Source organism: Poecilia reticulata, linkage group LG5 (assembly GCF_000633615.1).
Source record: "Poecilia reticulata strain Guanapo linkage group LG5, Guppy_female_1.0+MT, whole genome shotgun sequence".
In the NCBI taxonomy this organism is placed as follows: domain Eukaryota; kingdom Metazoa; phylum Chordata; class Actinopteri; order Cyprinodontiformes; family Poeciliidae; genus Poecilia; species Poecilia reticulata.
Window position 1 is genome coordinate 19,155,581 of NC_024335.1, and position 25,395 is coordinate 19,180,975.

The 25,395-nt window shown below is 39.2% G+C and overlaps 1 protein-coding gene across 1 annotated transcript; it reads left to right on the forward strand.

Annotated features, from left to right (window-relative positions):
- The first annotated feature begins 4,139 nt into the window (after window positions 1-4,139).
- On the forward strand, window positions 4,140-13,886 carry LOC103464955 (rac GTPase-activating protein 1-like). Its single transcript, XM_008409391.1, has 17 exons — window positions 4,140-4,295; window positions 4,589-4,688; window positions 5,356-5,558; window positions 5,742-5,896; window positions 6,279-6,345; window positions 6,441-6,494; window positions 6,654-6,731; window positions 6,857-6,971; window positions 7,099-7,235; window positions 7,313-7,477; window positions 8,494-8,589; window positions 9,562-9,760; window positions 9,843-9,948; window positions 10,053-10,185; window positions 10,550-10,658; window positions 11,381-11,489; window positions 12,536-13,886. The coding sequence occupies exons 2-17, from the start codon at window positions 4,604-4,606 to the stop codon at window positions 12,609-12,611; spliced, it is 1,887 nt and encodes a 628-aa protein (XP_008407613.1). The 5' UTR covers window positions 4,140-4,295; window positions 4,589-4,603; the 3' UTR covers window positions 12,612-13,886.
- The last annotated feature ends 11,509 nt before the right edge of the window (window positions 13,887-25,395 follow it).

Sequence of the window (25,395 nt, forward strand, 5' to 3'; positions counted from 1 at the left end):
ACTCACTTGCCCAGAGCTTCTTTACATACCTGCAGACTCACTCAACACCATCAGAGTCTTCTGGTTTTCATTCACTTGTTGGGTCACATCCCATTAGATGGGATGTGACATTAACAGTCACAAGGTTAACTTAGGAAAGCAGGTATATTTGACAAGATGTCTGAGATTGAGCGGTGAGAGTAACTCAAAGCATTTAGGCTTTCAAAGCCCACTTGGGTCAATCAAAGAATGTCAAGCCTTTGAGTAGATGATCTACTGAAGAGAAGACCGCAGGTGTCGCTCCCATCAAACCGACTCACTGACAGACTCACTAAAACTGGGCAATAAAAACTTTAAAAATGTGGTTTGGTTTGATAAGTCTCTATTTCAGCTGTGGCATTCAGATAACAGGGTCTAAATCTGGAGTAAACATGAAAGCATGGATCTAATTAAGGATCCAGGCTGGTGGTTGGGGTGGTATAATGGCATGTGGGATATTTTCCAGACACACTCATTGCCACTTAGCACAAATTACACATTGTTTAAAAACCATAGCCTACCTGATTATTGGTACTTATGTCCACTCCTCTATGACCAAAGTATAGCATTCGTCTGATAGCTGTTCTCAGAATGATAATGTACCAAGCTCAAATGGTTGTAAATTGGTTTCTTGAACATGATAATGAGTTCACCATACATCGAAAGCCTTCATAGTCATCAGATCTCAAACCGAAACAGCATAATGTTAGGAGATTTGTGCATGGATATATTTGCACAAAATGATTTCATATATATCAGAATCTCAGATGGACTCCCCCCCTATAAAAGAATTATCATTGTTCTGAATGAAGAAAAAAAAAAATTCGGACGGGTACGATGAAGGTACACCTAAATAAGGTGCAAGTGAATGAATAGCTGCATAACAGGATTGCAAACTATGGTTCAAGAACAACTAAACCCATAATAAATTATCCACTTACCTCTAAATAAAAAAAAAACTGCCTCTAGGATCAACTTTTAACCCAACTCTTGCCATGTTTCATGTCAAAAAACTTAAATTTTCTGACATTTTCAGGCGGCCAGGCTAACTGGTGTTAGCAATTCAAGCTAAAAGCAATGCATGTCTCTGCAGTTTTTGTTGCTGTTGTGATTATTTTTTGTTTCTTTGTTTTAATGAGACTTTATGTAGAAAAGTTTAAGTCTTGTTGCAAAGCTATTATAATCTATATAAGTGTTGTGATATAAGTTGAAAAGCTTAATATTTAAGCTGCAATTTTAGAATGACCCACATTTCTGGGATTTTCCCATTAAAGAAACTATAGCATACAGAGCCAGTAAGGACAGGCATAAATTCATTGATTGTTTCTCGTCTCCTAAAGATTTTTTCTTTGCTTTGTGTACACCCACAAGTATGTTAGCTGGGTATGTTCAGCTCCAATATACAGTCCTTAGTAGCTCAGCTGCATATTTGCCAAGTGTTACCCATGAGGCTGTTTATGGATCCATTACCCCTCCAATGGTTCCACTGAGGAGGGCAGACCCAGGAGTCAGCACAATCTGCAGGTGCTTCCACTCCAACTTCCATGTAGCTATTAGTGGATCCTGCTACATTTTACACCCACTGGAAAATGTAAAGTTAGTTGAAACTAAGATGTTTTCGTTGTATTACATGTATGCTTTTTATATATGTAAGAAGAACACAAGCAAAGAACAACCGAACCTTTGCAGTAAATATTACTGGTTTGCAATGCTTCATAATTTTGTGTAGGTATGTTGATTTATCATATCTTTCTGCATAAAAGTGGCAAAACAGTTGCAACTATTTTGCAGACTTATTCCAAAAAGTGCTCCACAAATGTTCATTGGAAAAACCTTTATTTTATCACACTCAAACTACAACTCTTGATGTTTTTCTATTGGGATTTATGTGAGAGATTAACTTAAAATGGTGCATAATAGTAAAGCTGAAGGAAATTGATACATGAATTGAATGTAAGCCAGATGGAGCTAAATACAGTTTTCACACCGCTGTATCTACTGTAGCTCCATCCAGCTTCCAGCTTCCTTGTTCCCGCTGAAAAAAAGAGTTCCCCAGATTGTGCGCAGAGCGGCATGCATTATTGACTTTCCACCAGACGTAGTGCCTTGCATGTTCACCAAATTGCTCCGTTTTGTCCTTATTTTACCAAAGCACCTTCTACCTGTTTGCGGTGTCTCCTATGTGATTTAAAGGGGATGGAGCAAACTTGGACTTTTGTTGACTTTCTTTCAACAGGACTCTCACATGAAAGCTATATTAGAGGTGCATGACAAATAGTTGTCTCATCAGCAGACTCTCCCACTTGACCTGTAGATCTCTGCAGCTCCTTCAAAGTTTGCAGATTAGTCATGCTTTTTCCATATTTTGATGTTAGATAGAGGATCTGGGAGATGCTCAAAGCTTAAATGTGCTCCAAACTTCTTCTTTCTGACCTGCCCGTTGTAGTCCTTGGTCTTTATGATGTTTGTTCACTAATATTCTCTACCTCAAAGAGCTGCTGCATCAGATTACATCTACGTATTTGGACTGGTCTCTATATAAATTAGGTTACTTCTGAAGGCCATTGATCGCACAGGGTTTTCTTTGAGAGAATCAGCATAAAGGGTATTGAATGCATTTGCGAGGCACTGCATACTGACAGTTCCCTCTCGGATTTGAAGAGTCAGTCAGTGACTAGTGTAAAACAGAGTGTTAGGAGTTATATTATCCTTGACTGCAGGAAATGTACCTGTAGACATGAATTATTGATAAAAATAGAAAGGCAGTATTGACTGACAGACCCTATTATCTCAAATCAACAATAATGGACCTGCACTGCTCAGTAGGGATGCATGCTGTACTTGAGGGAAAAAAACAGTATGATGCTAAATCAGATGACTAGTGTACTGCAAAGAAAAAATCAAACAGATGCAGACAAAATAGCTGCAGTCTATTAACATACTGTTCAAATGATTTACTGGATACATATATGTATATACGGACAATTAATACTCTGCATGTGGGTGAGAGTGTTATTCTTATTAAATGCTGCACGGCAAGGTGGTTGCTTCACCTAGATATGCCAGCAGTGGCTGATGAATGAAGCTGCCTTGCACATCCCAAGAGCCAGGATGAAGACAATGATACACAAACATTGGCTGCTTCACAGGCTTAAATGCATAATTTCTCCCTACAATTCACCTTACATTGAAACACATAAACATGGTTGAGTAATCTAGGTCAAGAGTACCCTTTTAATTAGTAGTGTTATTTATATTATACATCTGTCTTCAGATCTGATGTAAATCCTTCAGGGCTGTTTAAGAAGTTGCAGACAAAATGGAACATTCTAAATTGTTACAGATGTTTTTTAATGTTTCTGTAAACTTTACTCCAAGGTACAAAGCCAATTGCTGACCCAGACTGTCAAATAAAGAAACTAGATTCAAAATAAAGTCTCTTGAAATTACATATTTTTTAAATTCTCTGTCACACTGAAATATTTCAGCTCACCAAACAAATACTTACACGAGACAAAAGATATTCTAAGTATCTTCTGTCATCAAATGAATTTCATACATTGAAGGAAAAAAGCTAGTCAAGCCAACCTGCGCGTATGTGATTAACCACATATGTGCAGTTTGAGCCACAACCAGGTCTCATTACTGCCTGACTTGAATAATCAAGAGACCACTTACGGTAAATGTAACGCTTCTAACATGAAGACTTAAAAGACTTCAAATCGCCTACATAAATGGCCTGAAAATAAACCCTAGAAGAGAAGCAAAACAAAATCATTCAACTCTGTCAGTCTGGAAATGCTTACAAATCCACTTCTAAGGCTTTGGGATTCCAGTAAACCAAAATGAAAGACCCATTATCTACAAATGGAGAAAGCATGGGAACAGTGGTAAACCTTTCCTGGTGTGAAAGATCCATTAAATTTACTCCAAATTATAAATCTACTTACTGCAGGTAGGTAAGATATTCATTATTATAATACTGTAGTCCTTTAAGAGAACTACATCTAAAATATCCTTATTTATTCACTTGACCGAAACTAATTGCCGTCCTATGTGCAGTTACAAGTCTGGCTGTGTGGGGGCGGCAGAGTTCCCTGACACCAGCTTCTATTTGACGAAGAAGAAAACCGGCGCTGATTTTGAACTGAAGGAATGTGGAAGCTCTGCCAGGCGTGGCAGTGTTGATGCTGTGCTAACACACGACCAGATCTCCGCTGAGGACACAAATATTATACACGTCCATCTAACTATCCCACGGACTGTATATTGGACAGGTAACTGATTTGTGGGTTTTGACGTGATTAATTAATGTCGAGATGAACTGTTAACTGGGTGCTAACGCACACTAGCAACTTTTTTAAAATGCTCATTTAAAAAACTTTATGTCTGTCTTAAATATGTGTATAACGTAGTTTTACGATGTATTTTGCGCTCTAACTGTATATACATGGAATGTTTGAAATGGTACTTTCCAGCAAGTGCTTGTGCTACTGGAAAACAATGATACATATCGCGTACAACAAAAGATACATTCCTAGCTCAATAACTCATTTGTTTTTGCTAACAGTCGCAGTGATACAACATGGAGATGTCCGTTGTGAACCTGTTCAACCAGTTTCAGAGTCTCGGAGCTCACCTGGACGCTCTGAATGAGAACATTGAACCACGTAAGTTACCACCAGACCTCAGTGTGGTATTTTCCGACTCTGTAGTTTGCTTAGCTTGCTTAGTGCTACAGCAGTAAATCTCGCTACACTGGCTGGAAATGTTTGAATCGGTTTCCAGGTCTGGAGAAGTGCGGCAAAAAAGGAAACAGTACGACAAATACTTTATCTTTTGTTTCCTCGCCACATTATATAAACTTTGTATTTCTCTTACATAATAACTAATGCTTCTATTTTTTATTTGTGCTTTTCAAATGGCATTTGTGAATCTGAGAATTCTGTTGTCGTTCTATTGACGCATTCTAAAAAGCAAGATCATGCTACTCATGTCTTGAATTCAGTTGCAATATTTGTGATTTTGCTGCATCAACCCTCAAATCTTTATTTTCCATCATTGCGGTGTTTCGACATTCTTTGTAAGCTTTAGCCTCTCGGTCACTAAATTCAGTTTCAGTGCAGAGAAAGTCCTTGAAAGTGGCCAAATGTGTAGGACTGGGCTGCAGAGCATAAGTGAAGATAAAATCTAAATAAAAATGTCATCCAATCCAACCTTTGCGATTTTGATGTATTACATAGTGCTGCTGTGATAATAAATAAAATGTAATAATTTTTTGGCTAATTAAAATGCATGTTGTTGGTAAGTCTGTTGCACCTTTCTCCTGCCCTGCAGAGTTCCTCCAGATGGCAGTGAACTTTGAAGACTGTCGTAAGAAGTGGCTATTGGCAGGTGATGAGCTGGTTTCTTGCAAAGAAGTATTGGCCAAAGTGGAAACGGAGAGGGGGGCACTGGAGGTCAAACTAAAACACGCGCGAAACCAGGTGGATGTGGAGATCCGTCGACGACAGAAGGCAGAGGCCGTCTATGAGAAACTAGTTGGTGTCTAACTGATTTCTTACGTTTTCTGTTTGTAGAGTTCTGTATAGTTTATTGTATTTTAAAAAAACAACAACAACAGAAAAAGTCATTTATGTTGTCAATTTTAATAAAAAAAAATTAAATAAAATTCATCTGCATTAACTTGTCTCTGTCATCCTGCTGCTTTGTGACGATAAAAGGAGCGGCAGGTACAGCTGATCCGGGAGCTGCTGATCGCAGAGAATAATGGCAGCAGTGTTCACCTCAGTGAGGAGCAGCGGTCAGCCCTGGCCTTTCTCAGCACCCATTCGCAGGCAGCACAAGGCGCCAAAACCAACCTCAACTCCAGCCGAAGGTCAGCCTCACGCAACATGGTCTGAAAAGTTGCTGCATGTGTTGCAGCCAAATTCCTTAGATAATAAGGAATGGAGTTTGTGTGGCGCTCCAGGTAGAGCTATTATACCAAGTGGGAGGTTCAATTTAAAAAAGAGTAAAATTCCAAATAGCAAAAGTATTCACACCGTTTAAACTTTTTGACATTTTGTCAAATTATGCCACAAACTTTGTTTTTGTTTTTTCCAAACCTGTCATAAATATAATTTTATATTTTGTTCTGCATCATGACATGTAAATCAACTGTAATGTGTGAAAATTGTCTTCTAACACTGAATGTGGCCTTTCTCTAACTAGCCATTACCACACATGGTTTGTTCACTGATGCTGATTTTATATTACAGACTAAGTAGAGTTGAGGAATCAACACTGCTGTCAGATATCAGCTATGACCAAACAGATGACTCTCTGGTAAGCTTTTTGTGTCAAACAGTTACAGTAGCTGGGACTTAAGGACCTCATTAATAAAGTGGCTCAATATTTTTACGCTGCCTTCTCTCCTTTAGGACTGGGATTCTTCTGTGATGAAGAATGTGAGACTCCGCAGACGGCCGAAACGAGTGAGTCACGTCATTACTCATCTTTTTCAAACGTGTTTTCTCCCACTAATGACCTAATGGTTTAGCCGTTTTTTTTGTTTGAGGTCTAATTATCGATTCAGTTCACTGACTCTGATTTCTCATTTTCTTGGTTTGCACAATTTACTTTTGAAACTGCAGCGTTCCTCTAGAAAACTCACAGATGGTCCTCCACAAGCAGTGAAGAAGCCCCGCTCCACAGGCCGTACATCAGAAAGAGTAATGCTGCCCCCTGGAGCCCGCTGGGCTCCACGACATTTTAAACACAACCTGTTTTAGTTCTTTATAAGTTCATCTTTCTCTTGACGAAGATTACATAAAATGTCTCCTTTATTACGCTTCAGAATAATGAGTCCATCGTGGCCAAAACGACGATCACCCTGCCTGCGAGCGGCGGCGTCGAGGCGGTCTCCACCATCGAGACGGTGCCTTACTGGACCCGCAGCAGGAGGAGGAGTGGTAAGGACTTTTCTTTTCATTTCACTTTTTCCTCACAACGCGATTTATTACCAATGAAAGCAAAATGTGTGGTTAAATTAAATTTTTCTGATCTTTGCCATTTGACCAACAAAATGATTATCTCCAGCGTTGGCTAACACAACCACCACTGACCACTATGACACTGCCAGTGAAGCCCCCAGCAAGCCGGTCTCTGAAACCCCAGTTCAGTTCCAGACTCCTCAAATTAAAGGAGGGAAGAAGCACCACTTCATTCCCAAAACGGTTGGTCTAAGTTCTTCTCTTTATTTGTTTTTCATTCGAAAACCTAATTTTTAATGAACTACATACCTATCTATCAGGTGATCAAGTCTGAGTTCTGTGCACCTTGCGGAAGAAGAACAAAGTTCGGCAAGATTTGTCTTCGCTGCCAGGACTGCAGGATTGTGACCCATCCGGAGTGTCGGGATAACTGCCCCCTGCCGTGTAATCCCTCAGCTCTTGAAACGCCCATCAGGGGAACAGAGGTATGTTTCTGATCGCTTTATTTCTGGTTCCTTTACATGGCAGATGCTAAAGCTTCTCAATCAGGTTGAGGCCTATATTCTGGTAAAGCACAGAGACAGACTGGATTCCTGTGCTGCTCCCTTCTATGTTTTTTATTTATTTTTATTTTTTACAATATGTGATTGTGCTTGGGCTGCACACTAATTATTTTAGTTATTGATTATTCTATAATTCTGACAACGAATCGATTAATCAGATGGGAAAAAAAAGCCATATTCTGCAGATATTTTATTTAAAATGCAGTAACGCAGAATTCCTAAGGTGAATTCGAACTAGACAAAGCTTTAACTGTGCCACTTGATGAGTTTTGGGTGAAAAATATTTGTAGATAAAATGTTTTTAATGTTAATTGCAAAACGTATAAATATTTTTCACCGTTTTGGCTTAAAAAAATTGCTGAATATGTTCTTTTTTTCACAGCGAATGGCTATTTTTGAGTCTATAGGTAATTATTGATTGATTGCTAAATTATTTCAATAACAGATTCATCACAATTAATCCAGTTAATTGTTTGATCCCCAGTCCAGGCAGAAGATTGCAAAATGTTTTCCCAACTTTACTCCACACAACACTCATGATGTTTATTACAATGGAGACGTTTACCTTTTATTTTGAGATTTCTGAAAGTCTGACGACATTTCTATCCACTGTGAGAACAAAGGAACAAAATGGAGCAAATTTGTTATGTGTTCGGTCTTCCTGGAATCTGGTGAGGTTGACTCCGTTTACTTCAAAATGTCTCCCCTGTGGGTATAAATGACCATCCTGACCAGGCAGGCGGCTCCTTTCATAAACGAGAACAAAAACTGCAAAAATAATAACACAGGTGTTTAGATTATTAGTTTATACCTCACTCTTAAAGCAAAGTTTTATAAAGTTTATTTGATGCTGTATATAAAAACGCACTCATTTGATAAATGGACTCTTAACAAGTATTTCCAGGTCATGTACTCATTAAGATGTCCTTTCTGTGCAGACTACACTGGCTGACTTTGCTCCAACCAGCTCCCCAAGGATCCCGGCTTTGGTCATCTACTGCATCAAAGAGATTGAACGCAGAGGCCTTCATGAGGTCAGACAATAGAAAAAACAAACTGTTTTATGAACCTGTGCATGTGGATAATTCCCAGCATTTTGATTTTTTTTTCCACCTTTTGTTATGTTATGAAATGAATTAATCTAATTTTTAAAAATTGAATAAAAACGAGACAGGATTTATCTTTTGCTCAACATATTTTGGAGCACATTTTCAGCAAAGACTACTTCAAATCTTCTCGGGTATTGCAAACGAGGCACACCCTGCTTTTATTATCACTATTTTATACTTTTATCTTCTGCAAATTCTCTCAGCTGCAGTCAGACGGTTATTTTTAAGTCTTTCCAGAGACGTTTAAGTGTATGGAGGTAATTTGTTGATTTAATTTGAGTTCCAGAGCAGGCTTTCTTTATATTTGGCTGCTGTATTTGGGGATGTCTTTCTAGAAAAGCATCCCTGCAACACGATGAGCAACCATGCTTTACAGTAAAGATAGTGTTACCATGACGATAAGCAGTCTTTTTTTCCCCCCAGTCATGATGCTCTGGTTCGAAGTTGTATTTTATGTTCATAAGACCAGAGAATTTATATTCTGAACAACAAACAATCTTGTGCTTGAGTTTTCAGACCATACACTTTTTTTTTCCCACATTACCTTTTGGAAAAATTAGTGCCATTTTTGTGTAATCCAGGCAATATGAAAACATCTGAACATGATCGGTGGAAACAGGACACACCTGGAAGAACGCCAGCCAAGGCTGGAAATGCATCAGTTTATCATTATAATTTTTGAGGAGAAAAATAATTTTCAACCATCTTGTAAGAAGGTTGTAACATAACAAAATGTGGAAAAACTTTAGCACTAAATGGCTTCTGCATCCACTGGGATTTTCTCTCCTGTAGTGATACTTTAGATGACTCCTCTCCTGTTAGTCCTGAGTGTTGCTATGGTATCACAGGTTGAGCACGATGCCGGCTGAGGTACAGTTAGTCTTTCCGTTCCTGCAGGTTGGCCTTTACAGAGTCTCTGGCCATGAGCGCCAGGTGAAGGAGCTGAAGGAGAAGCTGATCCGAGGCAAGACTTTGCCTTCTCTTAATAAAGTCGAGGACATCAATGTCGTCACCGGTGTCCTCAAAGACTTCCTAAGAAATCTGCCCGAGCCACTTCTCACCTTCCGCCTCAACAAAGTCTTCATGGAAGCAGCCGGTGAGTCTCTGAGACTTTCAGCAGCAACTGGCTGTTTTGTTTGTTATCCATCAGTTTATGGAAACTGTATGTTTCTGTGTAGAGATACAAGATGATGACAACAGCCTCGCGCTGTTGTATCAGGCCATCAGTGAGCTTCCCCCACCTAACCGGGACACACTGGCCTGTCTGATGATTCACCTGCACAAGTAATTTTCATCTTTTAGGTTTCAGCAGCTTATCGTGCAAAGCTTCGTTCTGTCAGGCTTGTACAAAGTTTAATTTTACTTAAAACTCTGCATTTGATCACTAGGGTGTCTCAGAGTGTGGACACTAAGATGGATGTAAGCAACCTGGCCAGGGTTTTTGGTCCCACGTTGGTGGGTCATGCCGTTCCTGACCCAGACCCCATGACCATCCTGCATGATACCAGCAGACAACAGAGGGTAAAGTGGTCTGCACCTTGTGTTCTTGCCATTGATAGGAATTTAAATTTAGTTTATTCCTGTTTTATTCTTTTCTTTTGGTATATTCTTTTTGGTTTTTCTTTTGAGCATTGTGTGTGTTTTCTGTTTTTTTTTTTTTCTTTGACTTGTGTATGGGAAGGTTAAAAATGACTTAAATAAATAAAAGATGAACGAGCTAAAGTGAGTCAGGAACAACAATACTCTCAACCTTAGTCTTTAGTTTAGAAGTGTTTAATGTTGACAGCTGAGGTAATTCATATTTTTTACTTTTGGTTTGATTGATGAGTTGTGGCTCTCTGAAGGTTTTGTGACGGAGAAAGCAGCTTATTTTCTGTTTCCGTAGATCGTTGAGCGCCTGCTGAGTATTCCTGGGAGCTACTGGGGCCGGTTTGCTCATCCCGATAACGTAGACATGGAGACGCCTCAGAACACCGACACTCCAAGCCACAAAGGTGGATCACTGCACACTGATAAGATAAAATAAATAGTAAATCTCTTGAGTTTTGAGATACTTTAGCTAGTAGATTTTGACAACTTTGAGTGAATGGAATAGGTTTTCCCTGTTGTATTCTTCTTGACTTTCTGGTGCCTTTCCATTGTGCGCTTCAGGGCTCCTGTCTGCTTTACTGTCAACCTGTTAACTGCATATTACAAAACGGTTTCAGGGGTTTTTTGTCAGTGTTTTCATGGGATTATTTTATTTTATTTTATTTTTTTTACAGTTTAATACAGTTTTGTGCTTAAATCAAGCATGAAGCCTGTAAAAGTTTCTCTGGAGTTATTTAACTTATAAGAGGAAAAACATAAGAAACTAAAGCATTCAGAAACTGGAACACACTGAATTGAGCATGTCAACTCATATCAGGCCAAACACTAATGGGAAAAAAGATATTTCTCTTTAAGCAGTCGTATTAAAAAGACTTTTTTTCTGTTTTGAGAGCCAAAGCCAAAAAAAAGTCCAACCTCTAAACTTCCTTCTAGTTTTTGGGGCAACTCAAGGAAGCTTTTCATGTTCTTGTTTCAGTTCCTCCCGGCACCATCGATATGCAAACCAACCCACAAAACCTCAGTCAATCCCCAAGGCTCTAACACCAGTTTCAAATTTCTCTGTACCAAGCAAAGAGGGGATATTTATGTTATTGACACCAGTTCTTCCTGTTTGTTGAATTTCCAGTGAGCATACTGGGACCAGTGACGACCCCAGAACACCAGATGCTTCCCAAAACGCCGTCCTCCAGCTCACTGTCTCAGCGGGTCATGCAGACCCTCACCAGCACCACCCTGTAAGCACTTATACGCTTTCACACTGTAATGCATTGTTTTTCCTATACATAAAATATAACTGCAGAGCCTTGTAGAAGAGTTCACACTCTAACTTTTTTCACATTTCAATTACAAATGTCTGTGTTCGTATTTAGTACGTTGTAAAGTCAAGCGATTTGTGGTTTTCAGTAGTTTTTTTGAAAGTAAAAATCTGCAAAGTGTGGGGTACATTTGTATTTAGCAGCCCAGAGTTAATAATGAAAGTACATTTCAGTCCTCTGGTAAATTACCAGATTTAGTCGTCTAGAAACTAAACATTTTACCCATTCCTCTTTGCAAAGTAGCCAAAGCTCTGTCAGACTGGCTGAAGAGTGTCTGCGAACATTTTTCTTTTCTTTTTTTTTTTAGTCTTGCCACACATCATCAAATAGATTTAGGTTTGGACCGGGACATTTTAAAATACACAAATATGCTTTCATCTAAATCTTTCCATTTTAGTCGGGTCGTTTGCTCTCTTGAACTGTTTTTAAGGTTTATTCATCTTCCGTCCCCTCTGGCCTGTTTTTAGTTAATATCTACCACACAGGATGTGGGGTCAGGGTGAGATGTTTTCCATCATGTCCCACATGTTGTTTTGTATCCAGGTGAAAAAGTTCAGTTGACTCACTGGATTTTATTGAGTAAAGAAGCTGAATGCATATGCATGGTTGTTTGTCTTCTCTACAATGATGTGTACTATTTTGCGTTGGTCTATCACAAAAAGTATCTTGCAGTTTGTGGGTTTGTAAGCTGGAAAAAACTTGGAAAGGTTCAAGACTTGACTGTCTTTTTTTCTAATCTAATAAGAATATTTAAATTGACTAGTCTATGTGATATTATTATTGCATAGTTTCCGAATTTTCCTGCAGCTTCACTATGTGCATTAAAGCAAGAACAGCTGACATTTATCCACAGTATTTATTTTTTTAAATGTTTTTTTTTTTTAACTGTATAGTGACATTATTTTTAATGCTAAGCTGCAAATATTGTTTGTCCATTTTTTAACTCCTTGATTTCGAACTCTTAGATTTGGGAGCAAGAGCAAAGCCACGTCAGCCTCCAACCGTCAGGGAAGCTTCTTCGCTTCCCCACAGCTGAAGTAAAGGCAGGAAAGCCAAAACATTTTGATCCATATGAATGTTACTGACTGCAAAAACAAGCTATACTTTTGTCTAATCATGTAGGAAAATGACTGTGCAATCACATGTGACAATTTTCTGAGTGTTTTTTTATTATTATTATTTTTATAGAACTTCCCATGTTTTTTTTTCTTTTCAAAAATATAATTTGATTTGCTATCTTTGATCACTTATACTTTGTTGCTGAAAATTGTGATTTCTTCTCTGTAATTATAGAAACAGAGAAGCCTTTAGTAACCAAGCAACCATTTTGAGCAAATTATGCTTTTTGTGAGATGTTGTGATTGTAACCACCTGTCAAGCCAGCACACGTCAAATACTCGACTAAAACAATGAATGGGGAACTATTTTGTTAGTGGCCAGTGTATTTTTTTTTCTCTTTTATGTAAGACTTTTTTTCTTTGTTGATGTGTTTTACTATACAAACAAATCACTTTTATTTCTAAATCACTTTACTAATGCAATAATACTCTAATAATGACAAGGCGTTTTCTTCATGGCAACTTCGACCACTAGAGGGTGCTGTTGCATCATTAAATACATGCAATCCTTCAGCAGTGAATAGGATTTACTGTATGTATTCTGCACATAATCATTCAGACATACTTGCACGCATATTTTTCTGCAAACCAAAGCCTCACTCATGTGAGCTTAAAGTGAAACCTCCATCTGCTCTGTTTGACATCCAATTTATTTGCATATATATTTAACTAAAGTGTTACACTATACATATGACCAAAAAAAAAAAAAGCGTAACATAACATCCTCCCATGCTGCTTTTATTGTCTCCTTTAAGTGTTGTAGGGATGTTTAGGATACACGATGCATAAAAATAACTCGAAAAAGCAAAATCAACTTAAGTTTGATGTGAGGCCCTGATTGTATGGTCATGTTTGGCAAATATTATATTCCATTTTTTAAATGCATATTTCTTTTTTTTTGTGGCATTGTTTACCTGAATAACATACCAAAGATTTCACAACTGAATGGTTCACATTCATTTGTCTCTGCATCAATTGCCAAGCTAAAAATAAAACATTGTAATCCTGCTGCTTTGTCTTTATGCATGAAGTAGGTCTGTTGGGGGAAGAAAGCCTTCTGATTTAAGGCCGTCTCTGTATACACAATAGGAGATGCTAGTTTTTATTAAATATAATTCAACCCGAACAAAAGGCTTTTGCACCTTTTTGACGCGGATAATTATTACCACATTAAAGTGTGTTATTAATGTTCCTCGAAGCTCTGGTGTAATTCTTCATTTCTCTTCTTTTAATTGAATGCAAGGCCGTTGGTATTTCAGATCTTCAGTGAAAGGGCAAAAGCACAGTGCCAGCTATTCCAAAGCTGACGCGTCCCTGAATGATAATGCCTTTCAGCTCATTGTTCCAATAGTCATTAGAGCTATTTCCATAATCTATTGGGCTGAATGGGCAGGCGATGAGGTCCAGCATTATTATGAATTAAAGCAAGGATCATTTATACATCTTATAGTTATTCCATTAGCACTTATTGTGGAGAGTGCTAAGCCAGGCAGAACCCACTGACATACATTTATGTGGCCTCATTTAATACATCGCCTTAGCAACCCATTTGGTCCTCTGAGATTCAAGTCCAGCTGTTTGTATGTGTGCGCATGGGGAAGCGGAGATGGTGAAAATATGGTGCTCAGTTTCATCCAACTACGTCTGTTCTCGCTTTCTTTTTTCCTGCTTAAAACATCCATTCAGCCAGAAATAACTGCAGAGAAGAGCCTGCAGGAAAAAAAAAAGAAAAAAGAAACTGAATTTCAAATCAACATTAATAGTTGATTAGCCTGAAATAAGGTCTCCTGTGTGTCGATCTGTCCTCTCACCGGGGGATTTTTGTGTTTATTTATGCTGTGTGGTGCAGCATACGCTGGCATGCTGCAGACATCAAACAGCTGGCTGTGTACAGTGCGTCTCTGTAGCTCCATACTCCAGCATGCCCCAGCGTGCGGTGATCGAGCTCCGTTCTGCTGTGGGACCGGCGAGGGCCAAATGAGTAACTAGTCCAATTAAGAGCTCTTAAATAAATTACAATGTAAGCTGGTAAACGCGTAACAACAAGAGCTGCGCTTAATTCCTCTATTTATACAGCGAACTGCGGGGCGGATGTGCCAGAGAGGAGATCGGAACGAGCACCTTCGTCTGGATCATGAGTGCAATCAATAATTACCCGAGTCATAAAGTTAATTATTGCGGCTATCGACTGTATATGTGTCAGGCTGTTGCTGTGTGGGGCACGTAGCAGGCGTCTGCTTGAGTTCAGGGTAAATATTGGCAGCATCGCAGAGATATCGGCTCAATAAGTGCAATTTGAAGGCCTCCCATCTGATCATTTAATTAATAAACTAAATTCTGACCAGAATACTTTTTTTCTTTTTCCATGGAAATAAATACATGAAAACACATTGTCACCTGTGAGAGGTTTCAAGTGAATCAGAATCAATAGATGCAGCACAATTGCTTGAAATGAGCAGCAGAAAAATGGCTACTGGGTACGGTTTGAAAGAACTTTATGGATTAAGAGGAACAGCACCAATAATGCATATTTTTATGTTTACTGTTCAGTTTCTATCAGGCCTAACTTTCCCGCCTTCCCTCAGTTTTTCTCCTATTTCAGTCACCATTCCTTTTCCTGAGGGGGAGAGTTAAAAAGTTTGGTGGAAAAAAGGAAAGAAAGAAAAAGATTTTAAGGCCGATAGTGGAGCTAAAAGGGAGTTGTACAGCTCTTTAGACATCGCAGAGTGTTTTCTGACAGAACTGAAATGGCAAGGGGGTTGAATCCACCTGCCGCTGTTAAGTGTGGTAGTCAGTCGGTCTGAGTGACCAGGTGTTGAAGTCACAGCTTGTCAGCAGGTAACTTGTATAAGGGTTAGCCAGGTTCATTTTTACAAAAGATTAAAACTAACAATGTCTGATTGGGAGATAAATGGCGTAGGTGATTTAACTAATGGAGGAAGAATAAAAAGGTCATTGGATCTATTCACAGCTTCCTGAGGGAACTGTTTTGTGACAGAGGATATGTAGTGAAATGGCTTCTGACAAATATGAAAGATACAAATAAATCTGCAAATTGACTCTTTATTGCACCACCACGCTCTTACCTCTGAGGGTAAAAATGGCAAATCTCTTGACTTGACATTGTTCTGAGTCTTTCTGTGTCTACAGGTTTCATTCACCATTCAAGAGCACTGTTTAAGTTTATTCAGTAAAAATCATAATATTTCAGATTGAGAGTCTTGAAAAAAGGTTCACATCAATCATGACTCCACTGATTCAAAAAAAACAAAAAAGTCATGCACTAAACTTACACTGAGCTTCTATGAACAACATAATATGCACTTGATAAATCAAATGACAAACTCCCACTTGGTTGCCTTAAAAATAATTTATCTTGCATATTTTAGATCTTGTATGTCTGTGGCAGATTGTTTTCATTGAGCACATCTTCGGTGAGAACAGATGATTCGTCTCGTTTGCATTTGACACTTTCACTCAATACGGGTCAACGACTGGATTAAGTTAAACCAAGCTACACTTACTGCCAAAACTCTGGTAAAAGACAGAAAACCTGCCCTGATCTATACACACGCCTCAAACCTGTGAGCATTTCTAAACTGTAGATAATTGTATGCCTTGTTAGCTTTCAGCGCTCTAGCTCTCTTTCCTCAGCTTCATCCCTCGTTCCACTCTTTCTCCACCTCCTCCCCGCTTCCCTCCGCTCCTCCTTTGAATCGAACCACCGTCTTAGCTGGCTGCCGCGGATAGTCGATACCTTGTTACCACAGAGAAATCAATTATCTCGACCAAGCAGCAGGGGAAAGAGGCAATAATGAAAGAATGCTCCTCCTTCCCAGACGATGGCCGCGGTCATTAAATATGAATTCATCATTGGCCGAGGAGATTTATGGAGTGAGATGTGGGCCCAGAGTTCATACTGTCTTTACACCAAAAGTTTTGGTTACACTTGTAAAATAAATGGTTTTCAGACTAATTACGATGCCTTGCTGCAGTATTTACACCACTTGACTTTTATACATTTGAATCATGAGGAAGCACAGTGGTGTGCCTGCTGCGTTGAGTCACTTTTAATTTAACTTAATTCATTTGGCTTAATATTAAGTGTTATGAAAGAAAGTGAAGCAAATTGTTTTCTTATTACAGAGTAAATTTGCTCAATCTAGCACAAGAGATTTTGAAAATGAGGTTAATTTTCCCTTAGTACAGAAAATATGCAATTTCTTTTAGGTCTTAGATCTATAATGAATAACATCCATTTTTGACAAAATAATTAGATGACTTTTACAACTTTTGTTTGACATTTTCTTGACCCCTGTGACAGACTGGTGACCTGTCCAGGGTGACCCCGCCTCTCGCCCGGTACGCTAGCTGGAGATGGGCACCAGCACCTCTCCTGACCCCACTGAGGAACAAGGGTGTAAGAAAATGGATGGATGGATGGATGGATGGATGGATGGATGGATGGATGGATGGATGGATGGATGGATGGATTTTCTTGACCCTTGAGTACTTTTGACTTGTCAGTTTTGGCCCACCTGACAAAACGTTTGAACATCCCCAGTTTAGATCAACACATGGCCTACTTAAAGTTCACACCTAAACCCAGTTAAGAGAACCGATTACAAATTGAGCTCAGCAAGAAAGAACGAGGGCGAAATCTCGGTCACTAAAAACGTGTAAAGCCTGTAGAAACATTCCCCAAACAACCTGCAGCAGTGCTTCTACCAAATACGACTCAAACAGCCTGAATACATCAGCATGCCAGACTTTTCAGATTATTAGGAAAACATTCATTATTGAACGGGTGGGCTAAGCGTAAGCTGCATGAGCTTCCACCACAGACTCGATTCAAACGGTGATCTCAGCCTGAGTGGCACTTAGGTGACAGCAGAGTTGGTTACTGACGGGCGACTTGCATGAGGGCACGACTGCCTGCATCGCTCTGTAATGAGCAGCCCTGACGGTTGCAGCTTGAACTACGTCGGGAGGAGGGGGGGGGGGGGGGGCTAAAACTACAAGACGTCACCACAGATGGAGAAAAAGAAACGGTGCAAAAGAGGAATGGAGCAGAGAGGTGAAAATGTGTAATTTGGACTTACTCTTAAGGCGGCAATAAATTCCATTTTAATGGGGCGCCATGAGCAGAAGCAAGCACTCAGCAGTCTGTTGTGTTTGATGCCAAATTGTGCAGAATAAACAGATTTGCTGTGCAGCTGGTCTAAAGACACAGTTCCCTCCCAACCGTCTCTCTGACTTGCTCTGTTCCCATCTCTCCTCGATATCTCCCCCCCCTCCTCCCATCCCATCCCTCCATCTCCTCTCCTCCTCCGTGGACACGGCGGACAAGAATTAGACAAATCATTACAAAAAGATGGAAAGTGCTTTGATTTATTTTCCTCCACTTAGCCGAGTACTCGTCTCCAGCTGTCACACATGCGTTCAAAGCCGAGAGTTGTTGTTTTTTTTTTTTTAACAAAGTGGGGGCGGAGGGAAAAAGTGAGCTGCCTGCCACTAATGAGAAACAACATGTCACATCTGCCTCATCTCCTTCTGCAAAGATGGATCTCCGGTCATCCTGCACCAGTTAATCGGAGACAAAAAGCCTCTTTGTTCAGGATGACCTCTCCTGCACTGACCACGCCGCTGGTGCGATCGTACAACGGAGGGAAGCTGAACATCTTTTTTTGAAAAAAACAACAACAACAAAAAAAAAATTTGGACAAACCTTTACATATTACATTAGGTAATATCTTGCAGTGTTGGGATGATGTTCCTTCTAGCCATTTTGATCCAAAGATTGTTTAACAGCAGTTTCTTTGCACGCAGAGAATATTTGTTAACTTCATTAACATTTTATTTTTAGAAACTCCACCACCAAACACAATGTGGTATCTGTTTGCAAATGGATCCCTGCGTGTGTCTTTTGCGCATGAGTTTGTCTGAATTCACGAAATTGAATGCGAAGGTTTGTGCATGGATGCATGATGTGGAATTGTGATAGAGGGGATGCAAGCATGAATGGTGTGTTTTTTGGGGGGGGGGGTTCTGGTGAATGTGTGCAGTGACCATGTGTGGAGGTATTTCATGTCCGTGGCTCTGGTTTTGGAATTGTTTTGCTGCATGGATGGTCTAAAGCAATAAATGCTGCACAGCACAGGAGATATGCTCTTATCTTTCCAAGCCACATTCGCCAAAATCTTGTCCCATTATTTGTTGTGGTGTTATTCTCATGGGAAGGGGGGGGGGGAAGCCTGTTGCCATGTGGGTTTGGGGGTTAACCCACTTGGCAACTGTTAAATTGAATCTTAACAGACATTACATAATGTGCTGCAAATTAAAATGGCTCCTATCTCGTAACAGCTGCTTCCTCAAGGAAGCAAAAACAAACTCCTTTCTTTAACCAACTAAATCATCTCATTTCTAAGTCATTCAGAGTGACTTGGTAAATATTATTATTTTAAAATGCAAAGTCAGACTGAGTGGAGAGAATCTGTGGACATTAATCTATTAAATCTCCTCAATTTGGTTTAGGTCTGGACTTTGACTGGACCATTCTATCACATGAATATGCTTCAAATGAAACTTCTTGTTTTGGCTCTGGCTTTATGTTGAAAGCCGTTGTCCAGCAGGAAGGTTGGTAGGTTTTCTTTAAGGATAGCCCTGTATTTAGCTTCATTCATCATCCCATCAGCTTTCACCACCTTCACTGTCTCTGCCGAAGCATGATGCAGCCACCCCCATGTTTCAGCACAGGGGGGTGGTGTGTTCAAAATTATAGCAACCTGCAAACGGGACTTTCCATGGGCCTCTTGGGTAGTTTTTGATCTTGATTTGCTCATTAGTTTAGGTGGGCAGCCATGACTTAACAGGTTAGCTTACGCATGGCCGCCATTCACTTTTATTTTACAGATGATGGATTGAATAGAGCTTGAAATGTCGCTTTATAACTTCCCTCTGCTATATGCATCCCTCACCGGTCTGCTGTGCTCCTTGGCCTTCGTGACGTTGTGTGTTCTCTAACAAACTGAGGTCTTCACATGTGATTGTGATTTCCCTCTCTGTCCTCTAGAATGCACTGTTGCCTCCTGTAATCCACCTCTGCACTGTGAAGCGCATCCGTTATCTCGCCTACCTCCACATCTCTATCATGTATCACTTCCCTGTGCTTGTTAGGATCGAGGAGTGGTGCAGCATTGTCACCACTCTGTATCATTTGCACCGCCGTGGCTTTAATTTGGAATGATAAAGTGTTTGCTTTGACTTTGGCAGAGCGCGCTCAGGTGACATATTAATACCTTCCTCTGGTGGATTTCATCTCTGGGGGGGAAAAAAAAAATTAAATTGGGCGGATCAGAGATCATACATAAATGTAAGATGAACAGACAGCGGTACGAGAAGGAGGGAGCCTTAGGACATGCGAGACTCACATGTTAGTTGTTTTATATTAATACCGAAGCTGAGAGATGTTTGAACTCCCCGCAGAAGCTTGGAGGTAGTCATAGCTACGTATTTGATTGAATGTTACATCATACAATAAATTTGCAATGGAAAATAGTACTCTGAATGTGCAATTCTTGTTTATAGTCTGTTACAGAGAAACATTTAAACATATTAGATCGTAACTGGATATTAGAACGTTAATTAGTAAAAACAAAGGTGATGTTAAATTGTGATTTGAATGATATGATCTCAGTGTACCATCATCCAGCTGAGATATGCCTCACTGGAAGACTTTAAAATGTGGGATGATCAATTGCGGAACACATTAATTTTTTTAAGCCACATAATAAGCTGCAAATCAGATGGTAACTGCAGTGTCATTTATTTGGGAAAAGACCGGACGTGTAAATTAGCAATTGAAGACTTTTTTAGGCAATAAATGGCATCACTTTTTTTTTTTTTTTTGCAGAAAGTCATTATCCTTTACTGAAAAAGGTGTTGAATTATTTGAATAAACAAAAACTATTACGGCAAAATAAATAAAACATGTGTTACTTGATGTGAAAGTGTATTATTCTATCTTTATTGGAGTTTCTGGAGTTTGCTGGTTTGATTCATGCAGGTCCGTTTAAACATTATGCCGGTGCCAAAAGACATCAACAAAGACTTATCCACAGAAATGGAAAGTGTTTCCAGGTCACTTAATTTGAAGTCCATCATTCCACGGTGTGAATGACTGTCCATAAGTGTAAAATGTTCCATGCATTGCATAGAGAAACTGCAAAAATAAAAACAAGACACTAAGTGCTTAAATTTTATGAGAGTACGGTTAAAAAAATGACACACAAAAAGCTTGCTTCATTATAAGAATATTGCAGCATGACTTGGGTTTGCAAAGTTGCGTTTGAACAAACCACAAGACGTAAAAAAAAAAAAAAAAATTTGGACAGATGACACCAAGAGATACATGGCTAAATGTTCTTTGATGTGTTTGAAGAAAGTAAATATAAAAATAAATGGCTTGGCAATAAGTAAATGCATAATTTTGGTAATCCTAGCTGGCGTGAAACAGTAAATGTTTAGTGTGATTTAATGTAGGGTAGTGAGAAAAAAGGTTACGTGTCTTTTTATGCACTGCATGCAAACCTCTGACTTCAGCTCAGTTCAATACAACCCAAATATAAAGACGTAAGTTGGTAAAAAATTGCTGACTGTGTCCAGAAGGAGATGTAACTGCGTAAAAATCTATTTTCTACTAAATCTAAAGACTGTGGACTGGGCAGAGTTTACTCCACAGAGATGAGTCGCCACAAGGGAAAGATCAATGTTGCAAATGAATTTTTCAATAACCTGACTGGCTTGTTTCTGAACTGAACAAACATTTTCCCACTTAGTTTGTCACTAAACCGCACGAAGACGCCGAGCCTTTAAACTCCTGCTCTCTAATCCCGTAACAGTTTGACTTTCAGGCTGTGAAGTGATTGGTTCATATGTTGCCTAATATGTTGCCGTGGGGTCGGGGCTTCTGCAAAATGACATGCTTCCTCATATGGAAAATGACCAACATCCTTCCTTTCAGTGCTGTCATGTAAAGGAAGTCATGAAAGCTGTTAAGCATCTCCTAGAGAAGGTTAAAATTAAACGTGTGACTTTCTCACTGTGGGTAAATCATCATGACTGAGGAGTTGGAGCTCCCTGAATACATCAACACACATGAGCTTCGGGAGATGAAGGCAACCAGCACACCTGTTGATGGAGCTGAAAAATCAGGTGAGAGCACAAGTGAATGTATCATGAAAAAGGAAAAGGCAGTTTAGATATTTGTGCTTTTATCAAATTCTTTAAACTGACCGCATTTGGTGCCCAAGTGCATTTAAAGAAATTCATTTCAGATATATTTTAGCAAGACATATCTCTTTAACCATCGTTTTAATATGGTCGTATGTACTGTAGTTTTCATTATAATTTGCACATCATTAACTGTGTTACACATAAGATGGTTGATCTCAGCAAATCAAAAATTATTTAAGCAGTAAAAAGGTTATTTCAACCTTTCATTTCGGTTTATTTTTGAGGTAGCACTTTATTTGACAGGGTTTGCATAAGACTGACACTTTCATGAACATGAAGGAGTCTTTATGAATGTTTATGACTGGTGTCATGAAGTGTAATTTGGTAAATGACACTTTTAATGCAAAGTTATTCTAAAAGTTGCTTTAAAAGTCCATTAAAAGTGCCAGCTTTGCATTATTTTGTGAATAATTATACTTTAATGCCAAGTTGGCACTTTTAATGGACTTTTAAAGCAACTTTTAGAGTAACTTTGCATTAAAAGTGTCATTATTTACATTATTTACTAAACATTCAATACATAGTGGTAGCTACAAACATGCTCGTAGTTGTCCTTTTTACTTCTTATTGTTTTACTTGGCTTTCACCTAAAACATCTATGTATTTATTCAAGATTTGTTGAAACAAGAAATAATCTAAAACAACAAAAACAGCTAACCAGGAACTTACTGCTAAAATCATTTGAGAGATTTAATACAACGTGGAATAAGGCTGTAACATAACAAAATGTGTAAAGAGTGAAGTGTGGTGAATACTTTCCGCCTGCAATGTATTTTTATTTTCCAATCCATTTCTGGTCTTATGAAATAATGACGTTTTCTGAAAAACTGAAGTTGGAGTTTTCAAAAGATGTGAATCATAATCATAAAACTGAAGAGAGATAAACTCTTGAGATGTCACTCTGTGCGTAAAGAATCAGTATATTTGACCAGTTTCACTTTTGGAATTGAATTACCTGAGTAAATAACAAATAAAAAAAAAAGTAAATTTATGTGTGTTTTGTGTTTGCAGAGAGAAGACTTTTCAGATTGGGAGTTTTAACTTTAGCATTACTGTGCACCATACAAGCAACTCTCAACCTCTCCCTGCGACTTGCATGTAAGTTCTGCCACAAAAAAAAAAACATTAACTCGCCACAAATTCAAGACATCATATCTGCACGACGTGTTGTCCCGAAAAACAAAACAAAAAAAGATTTTGCAACAATCTTTCACCCAATTTTCCGTTTTTGTTTCAGTGCACTCAAAAGCCGATGTCGTCCCGTTTGCGTTCAACGACTCGGTTGTGGACTTTTGCCAGCATGAGCAGCTGCAGCAGAATTCAACCCAGCTCTCTTTCTGCTGCAACAACCTGCTCAGGCTGCAGAGAGAGAATCAGGAGCTGAAAAGAGAACGGGACCGCTTACGGGAGAAGATCCAACAGCTTGGCAGGGATACTACAACGAATGATGACGACTCTGGATCTGGGGTCGTGTACTTTTAGCTCATGAATTCTAAACAACAAAGAGTCCAATCAAAAATGTATCGAGGTATTTGTAATGAAAGAAGCTAGTCTCAATGATGACTAATGCCACAATAATGCTACAATATTTACAAGTATTACATGTGTTCTTATTGTTATCTGAAAGTTGTTTTTAGGGTCTGCCAAGTGAAAAAAACCCTACATTTTAGGGTCTTTCAGTCAAGCTTGTAACTTAAAGTTTTTAGTTTCACTGAGGATATTACCCATGTATTTAAAAATAAATGTGGCCAGCTTGTCACCAACAGACTCTTTAATGTAGTTCATGATAACAGCAAGCCAAACCACTGTCTCTTGGAGAAAAACCGTGTATACCTCACATCAGTCACGTATTTTATAAAAAAATAAGTACCCTTTGATTCCCCACTGATACAAAAAAATCATAAATAAGAATATCATGCTGCGCAATGTGGAAAAATTTTACAGCATACTGTGCAAATATTAAAAATAGCAGCATCACATTGAAGAAAATTTGCAACTGAGTTGGATTTTTTTTTTTTTAATTTGTATATTTGGACATTGAAAACAACAGCAGATTATTTACAAGGAGTGAAAAAACAACAGGGGTGTAATCAGGAGCTGTGACGTTCATGTAGCTGTTGGAAGGAAGGACCTATGATCAGGGGCGCCACCAGGAATCTTGGGGCCCCATGACAAAAAATTTAATTGATCCCCCCCTTCACACCTGCTGTTACAATATATTGAGTTTATCTGGTAACATTGAATTTTTACTGCTAAAACCTATTTAAAAAAACACGATGTGATTAATTTTGTAATTGACAGGGCCCCATTTTTTTATATTTCCGTGAAGGAAAAAAAACAAACTTGTTTGTGGGAGGGCCCCCTGTCGGTCAATCTATGGGAGCTTTTCTCTTTTATCCTTATACTGTCGGAGATGTGAAGGCGTGATTGCTTTTTTTGAAATGCCTCCACAGGGAAATTTTTTGTGTTGGGTTCTTCTCTTCTCCACTGATGTTGACCTGCTCAACCAGGACAACATCTTCTTGGGTTTACCATCCTTGAGGGGAGACAGTTTTGATTTCACCTGTAGAAAGAAGTACATCGTTGAGCCTCAGGGACGGTTTCCTTTTGTGACTCCGTATTTGTAGATGTATTAGATTGTAGTTCTTCCTCCACTTGCTGATCCTGATCTTGTTGATTCTCAGAGACCTTCTCTTCTTCAGTGTCCATATGTATTTCAGAGATCTCAGCTTCATCTGTATAAATCTCATTTTTCTAGTCAGCGGTCTGATCACTAAATATTTCTGTCTTGGAAACATCTTGTTGTTCGGTGTGTTTTAGGGTTTGCCGCTCAATCGCAGCTTTCATTGCTGCCCTTTTCTTTTTCTATAAAGATTTCCTAGACACCTTTTTCTGCGGTTGCTGATCTCCATCTTGTTGCGTTCCAGAGGTCTTCTCTTTTTCAGTGTCCTGGGGTATTTCAGAGATCACAGTTTCTTCTGTGATCTCATCTTTGAAGGTGGCTGTCTGATTCTCAACTGGTTGAATTGAATCTTCTTGTTTTTCAGACTTATCTCCAGAAAAGTTTTGATTGTTAAGCAGGGGTGAAAGTAGTTTTAAATTCTTGGGGGTACTATGACAAAAGTATATATAAAAATTCCCTTCTCACCCTCCGCGGGTGGTCTCTTTCATCCTCTGAGCTCGGGTCCTCTACCAGAGGCCTGGGAGCTTGAGGGTTCTGCGCAGTATCTTGGCTGTGCCTAGAACTGCAMATTTCTGGACTGAGATGTCTGATGTTGTTCCTAGGATCTGTTTTAGCCACTGCTCCAGTTTGGGGGTGACTGCCCCGAGGGCCCCGACGACCACAGGCACCACTGTGGTCTTCACCTTCCAGGTCTTTTCCAGTTCCTCCCTGAGGCCCTGGTATTTCTCCA